At 44.1% G+C, this 21,146-nt stretch overlaps 1 protein-coding gene across 2 annotated transcripts; it reads left to right on the forward strand.

The window, feature by feature from the left end:
* Positions 1–825: 825 nt before the first annotated feature.
* Positions 826–20,732, forward strand: LOC109415666 (PAX-interacting protein 1). Of its 2 annotated transcripts, XM_019689583.3 has the most exons (7): positions 826–1,976; positions 6,540–7,607; positions 7,673–7,950; positions 8,013–10,344; positions 10,420–12,055; positions 19,379–19,607; positions 19,690–20,732. In XM_019689583.3, the coding sequence occupies exons 1-7, from the start codon at positions 1,791–1,793 to the stop codon at positions 20,261–20,263; spliced, it is 6,303 nt and encodes a 2,100-aa protein (XP_019545128.3). In that variant the 5' UTR covers positions 826–1,790; the 3' UTR covers positions 20,264–20,732. The 2 variants fall into 2 exon arrangements, with proteins under 2 accessions (XP_019545128.3, XP_062715119.1); XM_062859135.1 differs by having other exon boundaries at positions 827–1,976; positions 8,013–12,055.
* Positions 20,733–21,146: the final 414 nt, after the last annotated feature.

Genomic DNA, 21,146 nt, shown 5'->3' on the forward strand with positions numbered 1-21,146 from the left:
CCATGGCCATAAATCCGGAACAACGGAAAAAATCGGAACCATGATACCGGTTCCATAAACTAGAAGAATTTTGTGATCAACTGTCAAAATTTCACAAACTTTCGTTGAGAAACGGCTGAGAATCAGATTTTTAAAGTTTTGAAATGGGGTGCAAAATGAGGCACAGGCACATACACACTAAGATTCTGATTTTCCAGCTCAGTAAAATTTTCGCTGAGTTCTGTAATTTTTTCATCTTTTTATTAGAGCAACATTAACGGCGGCTACTATTCGAGCAACCCGCGCAGCGCTACCATTTTGACTTAACCACCCTTTTCCACACCGGTAGCAATCAAATCAGTCACCTTGATTCGTATCGGGAGGGCTGTCATATTCCCATATAATTTTTAGCAGCGCAACTGTTCCGCTACTATATTTGGTCACCCACCCATAGCGCTACTATTTTGCGAGCGCATCCAGCAGCGACCGGTAAAGTTTGCTGCAATGATGGAGGGCTGCCAAACGGGGTATAGAAGCGCACCGTTAAAGGTGCTCTTACTGAGTTTTCAACAGCAGATTTAACTCGGTACACTCGGTAATCAATATTTACCGTTCATCAGTAACGATATTTACCGTTCATCTGTAATTTTTGACAGTTCATTTGTAGAACTCGTTAACTTATTTACAGAGTATTCAGCAAAAGGGATAACCGAGCGTACCGAGTTAAATCTGCTGTTGAGAACTCAGTAAAAAGATGGGGAAAATACCGAGCTGATCTTAGTGTGTAGGTGTAAGATAATTAAAAATTCCTTCGGATTTCAAATCGGAAAAGAACTTGAAAAAGTTCCGCATCTCACACCTAAATCCTACTCCAGGCAGACTGGCCACCCTAACCGCTGCATCGAGCTGTCAAAAATTTTGCTGACTGCCAAAAAGCATCGCACCGCACGGCCACACGCACACAACCCAACCGGTCCGTGGCAAAAAATCGAACTGCGTCAAGATTTTCCGTCAGCGTTTTCAACTCGGTGAGCATTTCTGTTGTGAAAATCGGTGAAAAATTGTGCATTTCCCGGTGAAAACCGTCTCCCGTTGTAAAACTCGTTGCCGCGAACAAAACGGTACCAAAATCGTGCGGTTCGCGTCGCGATTCGTGCGTAAAAAACTGTTTACAAAAGTGCCAGGAATTTTTCTACTCCGGGCGATTGGTTCTTTTTTCGCTTTTCGCTTGTGCCTCCTCCCGTTTGGGGACGGCTGCTGGCTGGCTGGCTGGCGGGTTTGCGTGTGTGTTTGTGTTGGTAGATTTTTCCGATTCCGCCGTGGTTTGTATACACAACACAGGGAATACACGCTTGCGTGATTCTTTTTTCTTCCGGAGTTCTTTATCCTCGGTGGTTCCGTGGTACGTACGGCGGAGGTGGCCACCGTACAGAAAAAGCACGATACGGGGCGCTTAGTTACGGTGCGATGTGAAAAATGCGACTGATAAATAAATCGAGGTGTAAAGATGCTTTATAAAAAATTCCGATATTTTTGGAGAAGCTGAATGTTTTTTTTTGTGTACCTACCTAGTGGTGGAAATAGTGAAAAATCATGTAATATGTCAGTGTAATTCTGTCCAAAAAACCGGATACATCTTTCAAAACCATCTAGAACTTTGAACGATTTCAAGCTTCGAGACCCAGTGATGAAACTGTTCGCCCACAATAATGGTCGTCACAATGGATTGTTGTCCGTGAAAATTTTGCAGTTCCCACAGCGGTTATCTCATTGTACGTATCACAGCAGTAGAACAGACCACCAAGAAGACGATGAGTGTGAACGATGAAAGTGGATCGGCGAACGAATCTGTGGCTAGCACTTCCGCTGGAGTAACTTCGGCAGCAGCAGCAGCAGCAGGAACGGCCACAGCTACCAGCGCCTTGGAGAGTTTGACGATACGGGACGACCTGTTCAAGAGTGTCAAGTGCTTCGTTACCGGAACGCTAGATCCAAAGGTGAGCAAATTTTTCTTTCAAATTTATTTGATTTATTTTATGTTGGTTCTTTTTATGCATGTTAACACGTAATTATTTTCAAGTTAACTAAAACTGTATTATTGAATGGTTTCAAAATTAGACTTGAACAGAAAACAATCTCCCTGAAGGAATTATTCATACGTAGATAAGTGCCATTTTTTTTCGGGACTAAACTAGACCAATTCTAGTAATTCGCCAGAAATTTTGAGCTCTCTAAATCTCCGAAATTGCCAGCATACAAAGGTGTGGATTAATTTCCAAATGTCGCTGATTTTATCCTTAGGCCAGGCACAGCTTCGTGGTGACGATCATCATCACGTTTCTATTTAATTGATATTAGCCTCATGTCAGCATACGACTTCTTTCTGTGCGTTCTATTGGTTGATTAGCAGTTGATACATCTTCCAGGACCATCGAAATATCATTACATTTTTATCTAAAGTAATAAGTTGCTTCGTCACATCGCGTAATCCCAGGAGAAAGTGATTCAGAGTGAGAGCGGGTGCAAAATTGTCATCAACCGGTACGTTGAACTTCCCGATCATCTCGGTACCACTTAACTCCTTCATCAGCTCGTCTTGGTTGATTGTCGTTTCCATTTCTTTCAACTCTCAACACCTGCACATTAATACGGATCTTGCTGTGATAGGTGTGCGATTGCCGTGAACATCTCCATAATCATCGTCTACTTTCCGTGTGGGGGTACTTCCAAACTTCCAAAATCAGGTTACCAGCCTGCGCGATGTGCCTTGGAGATATGAATGCCCACCATACATCATGTGGCGGAAATCGATCCTATTCCAGAGGAATCGCTCTGCAAGGCTTCTTCGAAGAAACAGATCTTGTAGTACCTTCATTGCCCACAATTCAGCCGCTATCGATGTGCCTGCCGTCAGTCGTTCACTTTCTTCCCAAGGTCCAAAGGCACGTTAATCCAGATCACCACGGCAGTGATCATTATCCAATCCATACCTATATCTCCGCCATTCCTCCGGTAGTCACACGATGCTCTAAATAGCTGTATGAACGTGCGAACTGGAATATTTACGACACTTCGGTCTGTGAAACACTCCCAAGTCCGTATCCCCTGCAACATATCACTGAATTGCTGAACCGATAGGAGAAGCGGCGGAACTTGCAATCCCTCGAACAAGCAACAAGCTCGGACGTCTGGCTCTCCGTTGGTGGACTGAGGAGACACGCGTACCTACTTGCTGGGAAAAATTTAGCGAAAGCATAAACGCCTCACAGACTTCCGCAGAACTGTGCAGAATGCGCATGGAAAAGCAGACATCATCTTCATTATATATGTTGCAGAATCCTTCAGCAGATGAGGAACCCAGTGCTGAAAATGTCATTTTGACATATCTAAGTTCAACCACATCCAGCTCACTTCAGAAGCTCAACCTGAGAATATAGTATATGAAAAACTTGTGCGGCTGGACCAGTTCTACAAAAAAGTCACGGAAAATCGCTCTTTTTTGAGAATTTGATGTAAATGTCACGAACTACATTCGAAAAATGCCAATTGATATTCACCATGATAAAAGGATAATAAAGTATAACGCATGCATTCTTTCAAGTATTCCCATAAATCATTAACAAGCAAAGATGATTTTCAGGAAAGAAGAATTGCTCGAGTCAAAGTTGCATGGTCCGATAAATAACAGCATATGTACAAAATAAGGAAAAGTCTCCTTCCGGAAAAAAATATCAAATCTTTTGAAGCAAAACGTTTTTGCGGTAATAAAAGGCCTTATAATATGCAGCACTAATAAGTTTGCCTTCTTTCCATTGAAGGATGTTTTTTAATACTTTTACCGGAGGAAAAGATAAATCAAATTTTGTTTATGCCAAACATCCCTTATATGCCAAATGTCCTTTATGCCAAACGTCCTTTATGCCAAACGTCCTTTTACCAAATGGCAGTATGCCAAACCCGACGTCAGGGCATGTACTCCACTTCGTGAAAAACTTTCTGTCGAACCGCACCTTTAACCCTTTCAGGACGGTTGGGTCATTTGATCCTCGCTGACGTGTTCTACAGCAGCGAGGTTGGTGAAAAAAACATCCCGAAGGGGTTAAAGTTCTAATTGGCGACAGCACATTCAAGTCCTTCGCCGAAAAGACAGCGTACCTCAAGGATATATTATAATCGTCATCTTTGAAGCGATAAACGGAGTTTTTCCTAACCTTCCAAGTGGCATATACATTTTTGTGTATGCTGATGACATGCTGTTGGTGATCCCATGACGAACTTTAGTTCGTACCACAATTAAAAACCCAAGCCGCCGTAAACGTCGTAGTTAAATGGACATCCTCAGTCGCGTTTACTCTATCTGCACATAAAAGTGCACACTGGCCATCGAATCAGAGGTTCTCTTATCACGATTCAGGGTCAGCCCATTCCATTGAAAAAGCTCTCAAAAACACTTGAACGAAAAAAGGCTTAACCCTGGAACACATAGCGTCCGTTCCGTCGAGGTTTGCGTTTTTTTGACAGTTTTTCCATGGGAAATGTGTCAAACTACTGTCACGCACACGAAAACGTATGCATTGTGTGGGGCACTTTACATTCAAGCAACATTTCGCTACCGTTAAGGCCAGTTGTACTCGACTAAACCTTGTACGTACAATCTCACGCCCCCAACTCTCCAACAATCGGGCCGTTCATTTCTGAGTAGCCCGCTCTGTAATCGACAATCGTCTCACCTGCGGACTAGAATTAACCGAGAAACTTCTCCAAGTCCTCACACCAGTGTATAATAAGTACGTAAGAATCACATCAGGTCTACTACCGTCAACCCCAGCGGACACTGCGTGCTGTGAAGCCTTTCGCCACCTCATATCCGCAACCATCGGTAGAAAAAGAGCTGCACTGCCCTGAATCGCATATCAGTCCCATTTGCATAGGAAATCCAGCAAAGATGGGACTGATATGCGATTCACGGCAGTGCATACGCCGAGAAAGCCTCAGGAAGTGAAGGGATCTTCCTCCTCTCAGAGGGATGCAGGATGTTGCGCATGGTAGCCAAGATCTACTGTTACAGAGACAGGAGTTGGCACTCAAGAAAACCAAGATTTGATAGCACGATTAAGAACCGGTTTCGAGCCGGTGACAATTCGGTCATACAGCGGACTTCTGTACTCGACTGACTTCGAAACAAATACCCAAATCACCTCCACATCACAGGTGTATACAGACGGTTCGCTGTCGAACTGAGGCGTAGGGATCGGTGTCTCCGTATTCAACATCAACACAAGCCTTAGCATGTCCCATTTGTGCTCCATATTCTCGACCGTAGCTGCCATCATTCTCATCGCGATCACCGTGCCTGCAGATCTGCACATTCAAGATATGCTCCTGCTGGCCCGCTCAACACAACTATCGCTTGAATCCCAGGGCATTGCGACCTTCCGCGAACAGTGCTAAACTGAGTTATCCCAGATGAATAATCCAGGTTACCTACGCAAGATAAAACAGGATACTAAATATTGGACCGACCTGAGCTCGCTGAGAGAACAGCGGGCATTACGCAGCTTGCGGACTAGCCATTTACGCCTCTCACACAGCATGGAAGGATCCCCCTTCCACCGAACATGCCTCATATGCAACACCGCAACTCGTCTGAGCACTTTTTGCGTGTCTGCCCCCAATACGAAATGCCCCGTGCAAGTAATGGGCTGATGACTGGCAGTATTCGTGAAAACCTGTGCAACGATACATCGATCCTAACCAGCGTCATCAGTTTTCTGAAGGATACTGGATTTTTTCCTCAGATTTAAGTCTGTTATATTGTTGGTTGGTTGTTCTGTACTTTTGTCTTATTTTTTCCGAATTTTGCGAACCACTCGGACAGGGGCTACTATTTTGGGCACTTTTCCGCTATAACTCAGTCAATTTCTAACCAGCCGGCGTGAATATTTGTATTTACATGGCTACATTCAACTTACTGCAGATTCGCTTTCGCCTCGGGTTGGACTTCGCAAGAATAGATGTAATAGACAGAATGTACTGGGCCGGTTGACGATTCAGATGTTTCTTCTATCTTGATTCTTGAGTTCAATCAGGAATCCCAATCGAACGCCATTGTATGAATCAATGAATCTCTGAAGTAACTAAAACGGCCGCCATGGAATGAACAAATAGCGCCACCGTAGCCACAGCTGTTGCAATGCTAATGTGCATTTACGGTGGTATCTTTGTTAACATGCGGTGAACGCTGGAAAAGTTTGCTGCATTGGTCCACTGCGAGTCCTTTCAGGTGTGAATACAGCGTTGACAGTTCTTTAATGTATATGGTCTAGTAAAGCAAAAGAAGCAAGAAGCTCGTTCACTGTGCGTACACAACTGAGGGCGAACCTTCAAGCTCCTCTGTGTACCCCGATTATCTCCAGTTCCATCATGATTGGATTTCACGTATCAGAAGGTCGGCACGTTATCCTCCATTTGGGACATTTGTGTCTAGACATTTCTTATGTTATACCCTGGTTGTTACAAAGTAGATCTAATCCATATACGATTCTTTATATTTACAACAGATCTCCAAATTGCTTGAAGATGGCGGAGCGTCAATCTCCTCGTATATGGACTTTATTACGCACGTAATTTGCGGTGCCAACTACGATGAAAACGATATAACTCAAGCAGCGGAACTGTACGACGTTCCATCTGTTACAGAAGCGTGGGTTTTAGCATCGATAAGACTTGGTCGGCTGGTGTCCACGAAGGCATATTTCCCGCTGAAATCAGCCTTGTTCAGCAATCTTACTTTTGCTGCTACTCAGTTGGACAACCGTGACCTGAAAAAGATATACGCTATTATCACGTTCCACGGTGGCAATGTTCGAAATCTGTTTGACAAACAGACAACTCACTTGATTAGTGGAAATACCAAGGGTTCAATCTACGCTAAAGCTATCACAGTCAACGGCGTAGTCGTTGTTACACCAGATTGGGTCACTGAGTGTCTAAAAGCAAAGAACCTTATAGCTAGTGAACCATATCATCCACGATTGGTCATTACCCCACGATTATTCAAGCAGGCTCAACGCCCGGCAACTCCCGCACAGAAAGCGGAATCAGAAAAACCACTATCAAACATAATTGGTTTCGATTTCGAGGAAAATATTGCTAAAACAGAAGTTCCCACAAGTAGCAACTCGAAGAAAGCAGAAGAAATCCCAGTGACGCAGGGTCAATCTGTGACTCAAGAACCTCAGAAAGTATCAACAACCCCAGTTCAAGCGGTACCAGTTCAACAAACAACACAACCTCACCATCCACAACAGCAGTCTCCTCAGCAGCAAGCCCAGTCAAATTTCCAGAACCAACAGCTACCCTCTGGACCAAGACTGATCAGGCCTCCGGCATCTCAACAAGCACAACTTCAGCAACACCTGCATCAACAACAAAATTTGCAGCAGCACATCGTACAACAACAGACGCAGAATTTGAACAGACCAAGCGGACCCATAAATCAAGTTGTGCAACAGCAACAGATTCTCATTCAGAATCAACCGATTTCTCAGCAGCAGCAACAACAACAACCGCAAATACAATATCAACAGCAGCAACCTAACTTGCCACCTCAGCAACAGTTTCAAAAGGTGAGTTGTTTGACTCTGTCCTTATTTCACAACCAAAACTGTGCATATATGTTCTTGTCTTATAGATCACAATGCAGCAACAACAGAATACTCAGCAGCAGCAACAACAACAACCACAGCAACCGATGCAACAAATTCAATTACAACAGTCATCTCAGCAAACACCGCAACAACAGCCTCAGCAGATAGTAACTCAAGTGCAACAGCAACCGCAGCAGCAGCAGCAACAACAACTTTCCCAACAACAACAACAACAACAACATATTCCACAGCAGATTCAACAGCAGCAAATTTCACAACAACATCTTTCCCAACAGCAGCAACAGTCGATACAAGGACAAAGGTACTTAGGAGTTGTTTGCTACCAGAATGATATTTATTAAGACATTTTTTTTTCTTTTCTAGTATTGTTTTACAACAAACACTGCAACAACCATCGCAACAACAACAGCAACAATCACCCCAACAATTACAGCAACCACAACAGCCGATGCAATCCCAAAATCAGTCACCTATGCAATCATCAATGCAACAGATGCAGATGCACCAGCAGCAACAATTGCAACAACAGCAACAACTGCAACAGCAACAAATACAAATTCAACAGCAGCAACAACAACAACAGCTTCAAAATGTTCAACTTCAACAGCAACACCAACAAATGCAGCAAATACAGCAACAAGTTTTGCAGCAACCCAATCAGATACAGTTACAGCAGCAGAATATGCAACAACAAACTCTACAGCAACAAGTTCAACATAATGTAAATCAAATACAGCAGAAAATGGCACAACAACAGCTTTTGCAACAGCAACAGAAGCAAATGCAACAACAACAACAACAACAACAACAGCAACAACAAATCTTGCAGTCCCAGCAACAACAGCAGGTGCTGCATCAACACCAGCAGCAACAACCGGTGCAATCCCAGCAGCAATTGATTCAACAGAGCCAAATTTCCATGCAGCCAGGACAGCCGAACCAACAGATAATTCAACAGGTCATTCAGCAGCCCGGCCAACCAAAGCAGAACATTCAGGTTGTTTACAAGGGTGGCCAAAATCTCCAACAACAACAGCAGCAAACCCAGCAGCAACAGCAAATCCAGCAGATTATGTCAAATCTTACCGCTGGCGTGGAAGGACCCAACGGACCGCAACAAATTCAGCAGCAAAAGATTATTCGACAGATAACAATCAATCAGGGCCCACCGACGAGTATGCAACAACAGCAGCAATCTCAGCAACAGTTGCAGCAAATGCAACTTGGGCAGCCACAGCAGCAGCACCAGTTGCAAATCAGCCAGCAGACGTTGCAGCAACTCCCGGGACAGCAACCTGGTCAGGTTCAGCAGCAGCAGCAACCCGTAATGATACAGCGAACGCTGTCCCAACAGCAGATTACTCAGCCTGGTCAACCGGGTGGCCAAGGGGGTCAGATGATCTCGCAGCAGAATATCCAACAACTTCCGGGCGGTCTTGGACAGCAACCGAAAATTATCCAACAAACTATTATCCATCCTCCAAGTTCGTCCAACTACCAAACAATCACAAAACAGCTAATAGTGGGCCAACCTTCGAATCAGCAACAGCAACAGCAATCGCAACAACAGCAAATTCTACAGCAGCAACAAATGCAGAAACCTGGTGGAGTTGGATTGCCATCGGGTCAACAACCGCAACAACAGCAGATTGTGCAACGTATTGTACAGCAGCAGGTTCTGCAAGGGCCGTCAACCGGTGGCCAGCCCGGAGGACAGCCTCAAAATATTGTCATCATCAATCAGGGCGGAAATCAGCAGCAAATTATCACTTCTTCTTCGGGACCTCTTCCTGGGCAAATGCAAGCCATGACGCAGCAGCAACGTATCCAATACATGCAAAATTTGCAACAGAAGCAACAGCAGCAAGGACAGCAAATTATTGTTAGTGGAGCTGGTCCGATTCCTGGTCAACCACAAACGCAACAAATTCTTCAGCAACCGGTTCAATCAGGTCCAGGGATGGCTCAAAACATCGTTCAAATCCAGCAGCGAACGTTGCAACAACAGGGCATGCCAGGTCCGCAACAACAACAGCAGCAGCAGCAACAACAAATTATGACCTCTGTTGGCTCTGGAATGATGCCCGGTCAACAGCAGCAGCACCAACAACAGCAAACCATTGTCGTTCAACAGCAGCAAATGGCACCCGGTCAACAGCAAACCATTATTCAACAGCAAATGTTATCCCAGCAACAACAACAACAGCAACAGCAGTCCCAACAGCAGCAGTTGATTATTCAGCAGCCAGTGCAACAGGGTGGACAACCTCAGCAGCAAATCATACAGCAAACACTATCCACCAGTGGAGGAACAGTTCATCAGTTGTTGCAGCAGCAACCAGGGCAGCCAAATGTTCAAGGAATGGTGGTTCAGCAGCAGCTGGTTGGTCAAGGAACACCACAAACATCACAATCCATGGAAGGTGGACAAATATTGCAACAGACCGGGCCTAATGGTGAAATCATTCAGCAGCAGTTGATTTCCGGGCAACCGACCGGGCAGGTTCAACAGCAACAGCAGCAATGGACCCCACAGAGCCCTAACCAACCGAATCAATCCCCGATTCAGCAGTTCTCTCAACCGCCGCAGGGAATTCCTCCTGGCGCAACAATAATCCAGCAAACGATAGTTCCACCTGGGGCTGCGATTCCTGGGCAGCAAGTAACCGGCCAACCGGGTGGACCTGGACAGCTTGTAAGATCTACCTTAAGACCGCAAGTTCAACGGCAGTTTATTCAATTGGATCCGCAAACTCATGCTACCTTGCAGAAATTGGATCCGGCCAGTCGTCAGGAGTACATCGATCGTCTGCAAGCGAGACAGCGACAGATGTTACAGCGACACCAAGCAGCGGCTTTCCAGGCCCGACCGGGCCATCCTGGAGCACAACCGGGGATTAGACAACAACATATTATTTACAGAGGTCAAATGCCTCAAGGGCTTACACAGCAACAGCAGATGCAGTGGATTCAGCAGCAAACAGCTCGTCAAGGAGCTGTTCGTCAGGGAGCGCCTGGGCTTAGCCCCATTACTCAACCAAATGTGGTTCCTCCGGGTAGTCCGATGAATCAATTCCCGGTGGATCCAAATGTATCACCACAACAGCAACAGCGAATACAACTGGAGCGTCAGCAGCAACAGCACCGGCTAATTCAGATGCAACTTCAGCGTGAGCAAGCCCAAAAAGGTGTTCCGGGCCCAGCTCAACAAGGTCAAGCGATTTCTCCTCGAGGAGCTGGCGGTTTTCCACCGGATGTGGTTGGTGATGGAACGGCGACCATTGTTCAGCAAACTATTGTGGGTCCACCTGGACCGGGCCAGCCCCAGGATCCTAATGTTCCGCCGGGCTCGCAACAAATGAAAAATCAAACCAAAACGGCTCTCGCTAATATGTTGAGCAATCGGCTTGGAGCTAACGGCAGTGTAGTTCCTAACATCCCGGAAGTAGCTGCGGCTGCGGAACCATCTGCTGCTGGAACACTACGGATGATGACTGCACAGCATAACGCGGCACTGCAGCAAACCATGACACCACGTTCACCCCAGGAACTGTTGGCTATGCAGCAACAACAGCAACGTCGGACACTAGGGAACATAACCAACTCTGGGGCACCCGTCGGCGCAGTTGTAAATCAAATCGTTCAGCAAGTACCGCCGGGTACACCTGGAATTCCGCAATCTCCTTCCTCTATGAAGGGTGCTCCGCCGTTCAGTCCCGCCCGTGTTCCACTGCCACGCCCTCAGTACTACGGTCATAATCCGAACCTTAAACTACACCCGGAACTGTTCCTCCTAGGTTGCACATTCTTCATTATCGAGTACGACGAAACTCACAAAAACGACATCGAAGACTGGAAAACCGTCATCAAGAAGCACGGTGGCGAAATAGAGCAGTACTACAGCCCAAAAGTCACGCACGTCCTTTGTCGGACGCAACGCCACGGGGTCGTCATGCAGGCCATTCGCGACTCCAAACGTTGTATCACCAGCTATTGGTTGAACGACATCGTCCTCCAGAAACAGCTGCTTCCACCTTGGCAAGCCCTCCATCTGCCAACGCCTTCCATCTTCGGCAATCAGAAACCGGCCCCGAAGCATAACATGTCCATCACGGGCTTCGAAGGGGACGAACGTGCTCGCATCAAGCAGATGATCGAGGAATCGGGCGCCAAGATGACACCGTACTTCAGCAAATCCAACACCGTGCTGATCTGCAAGCGGATCGATAACCAGAAGTACAAGTACGCCAAGGAGTGGAACATTCCGACGGTCAACACGGTGTGGCTGAGCGATATCCTTCTGGGTAATCTGAGCGCGATGCAGCAGTGTGACGGGCCCAAGTACCAGCAGTTCAATCTGAACTCGCCATTCCGGATCGACTACAACCTGGTCATGCATTTGATGAGTAAGTGGTGTTTACGCATTTAATTTATAGAAAAATAGTTAACATTTAATTTGGAATGTAGTTTTCCGACTAGAAACATAATCACATCTCTTTCAAGTGATCTTCTCTGGTAGGATTCCTAGAATGCTGAAAACTTTTTCTGTATTATTTTTTTCATTTGAATCTGAATTTGAAATCATAGAATCCCTACCGACATTGATACTGAGTAGTACTATTTAGCCTTTGGAAATATCATTTTCAAGTATATTATAATCGCATATATTATGTACACTACCCGCCATAAATATGGAATCGCATCTTCTAGTATTGCAACACCCCAGTTGAATATTGCAGCACCCCCGGAAAGTTTGGCATCACCTGAAGACTTCATCACTTTCTGAACTGTATCTCAAAAACCGTATCCCCTGCATAGTTTAGACCTTCAGCAAAGTTGATCAGAAGACCTATTGCTATCAAATGGTAGTAAGTTTAGTGCGTAATTCCGCCGCTATGTGGCGCCAGTGTGCATTTAAAACGAAGTACTTTGACATGGTTTATCTCATGATTTAGACCACCTAGAAAGTTCGTGTCTTCAGCAATGTTGATCAGACGGTCTATGGCTATCAAATGGTGGTAAGTTTAGTGCGTAATTCCGCCGCTATGTGACGCTAGTGTGCATTTAAAACGAAGTGCTTTGGCATGGTTTATCTCATGATTCTGACCACCTAGAATGTTCGTGTCTTCAGCAATGTTGATCACAAGGTCTATGGCTATCAAATGGTGGTAAGTTTAGTGCGTAATTCCGCCGCTATGTGACGCCAGTGTGCATTTAAAACGAAGTACTTTGACATGGTTTATCTCATGATTCTGACCACCTAGAAAGTTCGTGTCTTCAGCAATGTTGATCAGACGGTCTATGGCTATGAAATGGTGGTAAGTTTAGTACATAATTCCGCCGCTATGTGGCGCTAGTGTGCATTTAAAACGAAGTGCTTTAGCATGGTTTATCTCATGATTCTGACCACCTAGAATGTTCGTGTCTTCAGCAATGTTGATCACAAGGTCTATGGCTATCAAATGGTGGTAAGTTTAGTGCGTAATTCCGCCGCTATGTGACGCCAGTGTGCATTTAAAACGAAGTACTTTGACATGGTTTATCTCATGATTTAGACCACCTAGAAAGTTCGTGTCTTCAGCAATGTTGATCAGACGGTCTATGGCTATCAAATGGTGGTAAGTTTAGTGCGTAATTCCGCCGCTATGTGACGCTAGTGTGCATTTAAAACGAAGTGCTTTGGCATGGTTTATCTCATGATTCTGACCACCTAGAATGTTCGTGTCTTCAGCAATGTTGATCACAAGGTCTATGGCTATCAAATGGTGGTAAGTTTAGTGCGTAATTCCGCCGCTATGTGACGCCAGTGTGCATTTAAAACGAAGTACTTTGACATGGTTTATCTCATGATTCTGACCACCTAGAAAGTTCGTGTCTTCAGCAATGTTGATCAGACGGTCTATGGCTATGAAATGGTGGTAAGTTTAGTACATAATTCCGCCGCTATGTGGCGCTAGTGTGCATTTAAAACGAAGTGCTTTGGCATGGTTTATCTCATGATTCTGACCACCTAGAATGTTCGTGTCTTCAGCAATGTTGATCAGACGGTCTATGGCTATGAAATGGTGGTAAGTTTAGTACATAATTCCGCCGCTATGTGACGCTAGTGTGCATTTAAAACGAAGTGCTTTGGCATGGTTTATCTCATGATTCTGACCACCTAGAATGTTCGTGTCTTCAGCAATGTTGATCACAAGGTCTATGGCTATCAAATGGTGGTAAGTTTAGTGCGTAATTCCGCCGCTATGTGACGCCAGTGTGCATTTAAAACGAAGTACTTTGACATGGTTTATCTCATGATTCTGACCACCTAGAAAGTTCGTGTCTTCAGCAATGTTGATCAGACGGTCTATGGCTATGAAATGGTGGTAAGTTTAGTACATAATTCCGCCGCTATGTGGCGCTAGTGTGCATTTAAAACGAAATACTTTGACATGGTTTATCTCATGATTCTGACCACCTACAAAGTTCGTGTCTTCAGCAGTGTTGATCAGAAGGTCTATGGCTATCAAATGGTGGTAAGTTTAGTGCGTAATTCCGCCGCTATGTGGCACTAGTGTGCATTTAAAACGAAGTACTTTGACATGGTTTATCTCATGATTTAGACCACCTAGAAAGTTCGTGTCTTCAGCAATATTGATCAGACGGTGTATGGCTATCAAATGGTGGTAAGTTTAGAGCGTAATTCCGCCGCTATGAGGCACCAGTGTGCATTTACAACGAAGTATTTTGACAAAATTTATCTCATGATTCTGACCACCCAGAATGTTCTTGTCTTCGGCAATATTGATCAGACGGTCTACGGCTATCAAATGGTGGTTAGTTTAGTGCGTAATTTCGTCGCTATGTGGCGCCAGTGAGCATTTAAAACGAAGTACTTTGACATGGTTTATCTCACGATTCTGATCACCTAGGCCATACGCCGCAGTTTGTCACGCCGCCGGTTTTTATTTTTCGCGCCGGCGATCAGTTCACAAACAAAATTAATGTTGCATTCCTTCAAGGATTCTTCTTGAAATTCTTTCGGGGATTTCTCCTGATACGCTGTCGTGGATTTCTCTTAAAATTCCTTCGGGGTGTCCTCCTGGAATTTCTTCGATGGTTTCTTTTAGAATTCTTACGGAAGTTCCTCCTTGATTTCCTCTAGGAATTCCTCATAGAATTCCTCCAGGAGTCCTCCTGGAATTCTTCGGGGATATCTTCTAGTTTCTTCGGAGATTTCTTCTGAACTTCCTATGGGGTTTCCTCTTACCCCTGGGATTCCTGCAGGGATTTCTCCTGTAATTTCTTCGTAGATTTCTCTTGAAATTTCTTCAGGATATCCTCCTGGAATTCCGTCGAAGTATTTATTCTGGGCTTCCTTCAGGGATTCCTTCGGAGATTTCTCCTTGAATTCTTTCGGAGATTTCTTTTGGAATTCCTTCGGGGTCTCCTCCTAGAGTTCTTTTGGGGATTTCTCCTGGAGTTATTTCGGGGATTGATCCGCGAGTTGTTTCGGAAATTTCTGCTGAACTTCCTTCAATGATTCCTCTTGAAATTTCTTCGGGGATTCCTCCTGACATTCCGTCGGGGATTCCTCCTGGAATTTCTACGGGAACTCCTCCAGCAATTACTTCGGAGGTTCTTCCTGGATTTGCTTTGGAGTTTCCTCATGGAATTTCTGTTGTGATTCCTCTTCGAATTTCTTCGGGGTTTCCTACTGGAATTCCTTGGGGAATTTCTTCTGGAATTCCCTCACGAATTTCTCCTGGAACTATTTCAGAGGATATTTTTCGTTGATCCGTTATTGAAATCCTTTGGAGATTCTTACCCAAATTTCGGGAAGTTCCCACTGGAGTCCTGCTGGAAATTTTTTGTGGATAATTGCTGGAATTCCTTTGGGATTCACGCAGGATTATTTTCGGAATTTGCTGTTGAAATTCCTGCGGGGATTCCTCCTGAAATGCCTTTGGGGATTCCCCCTAAAATTCCTTCGAATATTCCTTTCCAATTTTATCCACGGGTTCCTCATGAAATTTCTTCGAGGATTCATCTATTTTTTTATTCGATGGTTCCTCCTAGACGTCTTTTGAGGATTCCTTCACGAATTACTTTGAAAAATTCTTTCTTTGGGGATTCCTCCTGGACTTCCTTCTGGATTCCTCCTGAAATTCTTTCGGGTATTCCTCTTGTTATTCCGTCGTGGATTCCACCGGGAGTTCCTTCGGGGTATCCTCTTAGAGTTTCTTCGGGGATTTGTCTTGGAATTCCTTCGTGGATTCCTGCTGGACTTCCTTCAAAGTTTCCTCCTGATATTCCGTCGGGGATTCCTAAAATTAACACGGGAACTCCTCCTGGAATAACTTTGAAGTTTCCTCTTCGAGTTCCTGTGGTGATTCCTCTTTTATTTTTTTCGGGAATTCCTCCTGGAATTCCTTCAATTCTCCATGGAATTCCTCCTGGAATTCCTTCTTGAATTTATTCGGTGATTTCTCCAAGAATTCCTTCGGAAATTCTTTCTAGAATTCGTGGATTCTTCCTATAGTTCCTTCGGGGATTCCTTCTGACTTCCTATGGAAATTCCTCTTGGGGGTTTCCTCTTAAAAACCTTTGAGGATTCCGCTCGAAATTCCTTCGAAGATTTCTTCCGAAGTTCTTTCGGTGGCTCCTCCTGGGATTTCTCCATAAATTTCTCCTGTAATTTCTTCGGAGATTCCTTCGAAGATTCTTTCTGGAATTCCTGCGGGGATTCCTCTTACAATTCCTTCGGGGATTCCTCCTAGAATTCTCTCCGGGATTTCTCCTGGAATTCCTCCAGAAATACCTCTAAGGTAATTTTCGTTGATTCCTCTTAGAATTCCTTTCGGGACTCTTTTTCTAATTTTCTTCTAAACTCCCACTTGAATTCTTTGAGGTTTCTTGCTGGAAAATCATTCGGAATTTCTTCTGGCTATTTTTCGTAGATTCCTCCTAGAAATCCTTGCTTAAAGGATTCCTTCTCGAATTCCCTTAGAAATTACCGCTGGAATTCCTTCGAGGATTTCTGCTGTAAAACCCTTAGGATTTCTTCTTGAATTCATTTATGGAATCCTGAAATTCCTCGAAAATTTCAATCAGGGATCTCTCCAAGACAGACTCTTGAACCACCAGAGATTTCTGCAGTAGTTCCTTCAGGATTTCATACAGCAGTTCCTGCAGAGATAAGCCCAGAATTTTCTTCACGGATTTCTCCAGTTTCTTTCAAGGTTCCTCCTGGAATTCCTTCTGAGATTCCTCCCAGAAGAAACGAGATTCCTTCCCTCTAAATAAATGAATCAAAAATTGTAGCAAAATCTCTATTGTATTGCCTTTAATTGCAATGCAGTATTGCAACATGAACTACACTAAGGATGCGGGTATTGTCACAATAGGTCTAATCACTGGTCGCAGCAACGGATCTGAACAGGACTTACAAAAAGTATTCATTCAATCAATAGTTTATGTCATCATTGGTCATGAAATAGTTCAGACTACAAATTCTAGAGCGTAATGATAACTTGTTTGCTTTGTCAATGTAACATTATGGTTAAATTTTGGTCACGCCGATTCACGCCGCCGAAAGCTGCCACCGGCGTGTCGCCGCCGCCGCCAGCCAAAAATGGCCATCACGCTGCCGCCGAGCAAAATATAGTCGGCGCACAGGTAGGTCTAGGTGGTCAGAATCATGAGATAAACCATTTCGAAGTACTTTGTTGTAAATGCACACTGGCGCCACATAGTGGCGGAATTACGCACTAAACTTATCACCATTTGATAGCCACAGACCGCCTGACAAACTTGTCAGAAGACACGAACTTTCTACGTGGTCAGAATCATGAGATAGACCATGTTAAAGTACTTCATTGTAAATGCGCACTGGCGCCACCTAGCGGCGAAATTACGCACCAAACTTATCACCATTTGATAGCCATAGACCTTCTGATCAACATTGCTGAAGACACGAACTTTCTAGGTGGTCAGAATCTTGAAATAAACCACCCAAGTAACCACGGTGCTGAAACCTTATTGCATGCAGATATATGTACGGTGTATTTAGAGCAATCATTACTTTACATGCAAATTTAAAGTTGATTTAAAGTGGAAATGGGCAATTATGCGACTGCCTCAAGATTAGACCAGTATAATCTTAATATGATTCTATGATTGCCCACTTCCACTTTAAATCAACCTTAACTTTGTATGTAAAGTAATGATTGCACTAAATACACCGTATATCTGCATGCAATAAGGCTTCAGCACTGTGGTTACTTGGGCATGTCAAAGTACTTCGTTTTAAATGAACACTGGCATCACCAACTTTGCTGAAGACAAAAACTTTCTAGGTGGTCAGAATCATGAGATAAACCATGTCAAAGTACTTCGTTTTAAATGCACACTGACGCAACATAGCGGCGGAAATACGCACTAAACTAACCACCATTTGATAGCCATAGACCTTCTGATAAACATTGCTGAAGACGCGAACTTTCTAGGTGGTCAGAATCTTGAGATAAACCATGTCAAAGTACCTGTTGTAAATGCACACTAGCACCACATAGCGGTGGAATAACGCACTTAAATTACCACCATTTAATAGCCATAGACCTTCTGATCGACATTGCTTAAGGCACGAACATTCTAGGTGGTCAGAATTATTAGATAAACCATGTCAAAATACTTTGTTTTAAATGCACACTAGCGCCACATAGCGGCGGAATTACGCACTAAACTTACTACCATTTGATGGCCATAGACCTTCTGATCAACATTGCTGAAAGCACGAACATTCTAGATGGTCAGAATTATGAGATAAACCATGCCAAAGTACTTCATTGTAAATGCACACTAGCGCCACATAGCGGCGGAAATACGCACTAAACTTACCACTATTTGATAGCCATAGACCTTCTGATCAACATTACTGAAGACACAAACATTCTAGGTGGTTAGAATCATGAGATAAACCATGTCAAAGTTCGTTGTTTTAATGCACACTAGCGCCACATAGCGGCGGAATTACGCACTAAACTTACTACCATTTGATGGCCATAGACCTTCTGATCAACATTACTGAAGACACAAACATTCTAGGTGGTAAGAATCATGAGATAAACCATGTCAAAGTTCGTTGTTTTAAATGCACACTAGCGCCACACAGCGGCGGAATTACGCACTAAACTTACCACTATTTGATAGCCATAGACCTTCTGATCAACATTGCTGAAGGCACGAACATTCTATAGAATGCCTATAGGCGGTCAGAATCATGAGATAAACCATGCCAAAGTTCTTCATTGTAAATGCACACTAGCGCCACAAAGTGGCAGAATTACGCACTAAAATTACAACCATTTGATAGCCATAGACCTTCTGATCAACATTACTGAAGACACGAACATTCTAGGTGGTCAGAATCATGAGATAAACCATGTCAAAGTTCTTCATTGTAAATGCACACTAGCGCCACATAGCGGCGGAATTACGTACCAAACATTTCACCATTTGAAGGTCATAAACCTGCTGAACAACTTTGCCGAAGGTCTAAACTTTGCAGAGGATACGGTTTTTGAGATATAGTTTAGTAAATCATAAGGTTTTCAGGTGATGCCAAACTTTTTGGGGTGCTGCAATATTCAATTGGGGTGTTGCAATACTAGAAGATGCGATTCCATATTTATGGCGGGTAGTGTATATGCGAAATTCATGTTTCCCGTTCTGCTTGTTCCGCACAGCTGCTTGGAAATCTCCGATCAACCTTACCCCGGAATCTCACGAACGGGTCAAACGAAGCCTTTCCGAGCCGCCCCAGCCGGCGGCTACGGTGAAGAAACTGCGCACCCTGCCACCGTTGGAGCCGATTCCGGCCGAGATTATATGCCAACGGCAACCGGATGCCGATAGTATACCAAATATCCTGTTCTCTCAGATTGATAACACTGAAGGGCTGACGAGAGCTGTCATGTAAGTTGTCGCTGGTTGAATCTTACAACTTTTCCAAGAAATGTCAGCAATCATCTTCTTGACATTTTTCTATTTCTCACAGGACTCTAGGAGGTCGCATCGCCAGTGGCCCGGCTGACGCAACTCATCTGGTTATGACCCGGGTGGCACGAACCGTCAAACTGATAACGGCGCTAATCACGGTTCGATATGCCCTGTCGAGCAAGTGGATCACCGACAGCGCCACAGCTGGGCACTTCCTGCCAGTGGAATCGTACAAACTGGACGTGAAAGAGCTGGACGAAATGTTCAAGTGCGATCTGTACAAGGTGCTGGAATCGCCCAACCGCAGCAAGCTCTTCGAAGGTAAGATTTTCTTCATTACACCTCAGGTGAAACCATCCAGCAAGGATGTAAAACAGATGATCGAACTGAGCGGTGGGGTGGTGGAAAAGAATCCTCGTTCGGTGAAGAAGATACGAGAAACGAATCTGGACAAACCGGGAACCTATGTAATTATTGGTTGTCCGGAAGATCGGATCTTTATTCAACCGTTCATCCAGAAAGGCAAGCACGGTGTGTGCCAGATTTGTACGACAGAGTACGTTATGCAGTCGATACTGCTACAGAAACTCACCATTGAGCCGCACATTATCAAGTGGGAACTCGGTTCATAAGGGTGTAGCTCATTGGCATGGCAAGCAATAAAAGGGGCAACATTGGTTTAGAGTGTATTACTATTGAGGTTTTATAGATCTTGGAATATTATCAGAGCTATATAAATGAACTTAACTTAGGTTACGTGGAAGATTATTTATAGTTACTATATCGAGCGGATATATTTTCAAAGAACGCTATATCGTATGTGTTTAAAGCTGACAGAAGAGTATCATTGTAATTCATGGAGCAAATGCAACGCAGGTTCGAGGTAATGCTATTGATCGAAGTAAATATACATACGTATGACAGTATAAATCACGAGTGCATTTTAATACCCCGTAGAATATGAACCATACACACATACAGTTTACATTAAAGAAACATACCCCTAAGTCAGATATATACTAAGAACTCGATGAACTTGTGCTTCGAGAAGCTCGAAGACATATTGAATGCAGAAATATGACGCTAATTTATAAAATCAAATCTGTGAAAATGGTTTTCGAAAGAAATATCCTGTGAGGGGTCACCCTAGATTCTGACAGACATTCTGACACATAAATTAATTCACCAAATATGTTGTGAACTTCGCTTCGCTTAACGTTTTCTGATGCGCTTGCAGGTTCTCTTCAAGCATGGTGGGGATGTGATATTCACGACATTTTAGAGGATTTTCTGTTGGGTAAATATATGGTCCTTGGTCGACTGGCCATCAACGAAGCCGGCTTCATAACATCCCATTTATTAATTAATTCATTAATTAACCCGTTAACGCCCAAGGTGTCTAACAATTTAAATCTTTAAATAAATTTGTTATCAAAGGTCAAGTTCCAATAAAGCATGATTAGCATTAGCATTAGCATTAGCATTAAGCGAGTCGCACAAATTCGTAGGTGGTAC

The sequence above is a fragment of the Aedes albopictus genome, chromosome 3 (genome assembly GCF_035046485.1).
Source record: "Aedes albopictus strain Foshan chromosome 3, AalbF5, whole genome shotgun sequence".
Lineage (NCBI taxonomy): Eukaryota > Metazoa > Arthropoda > Insecta > Diptera > Culicidae > Aedes > Aedes albopictus.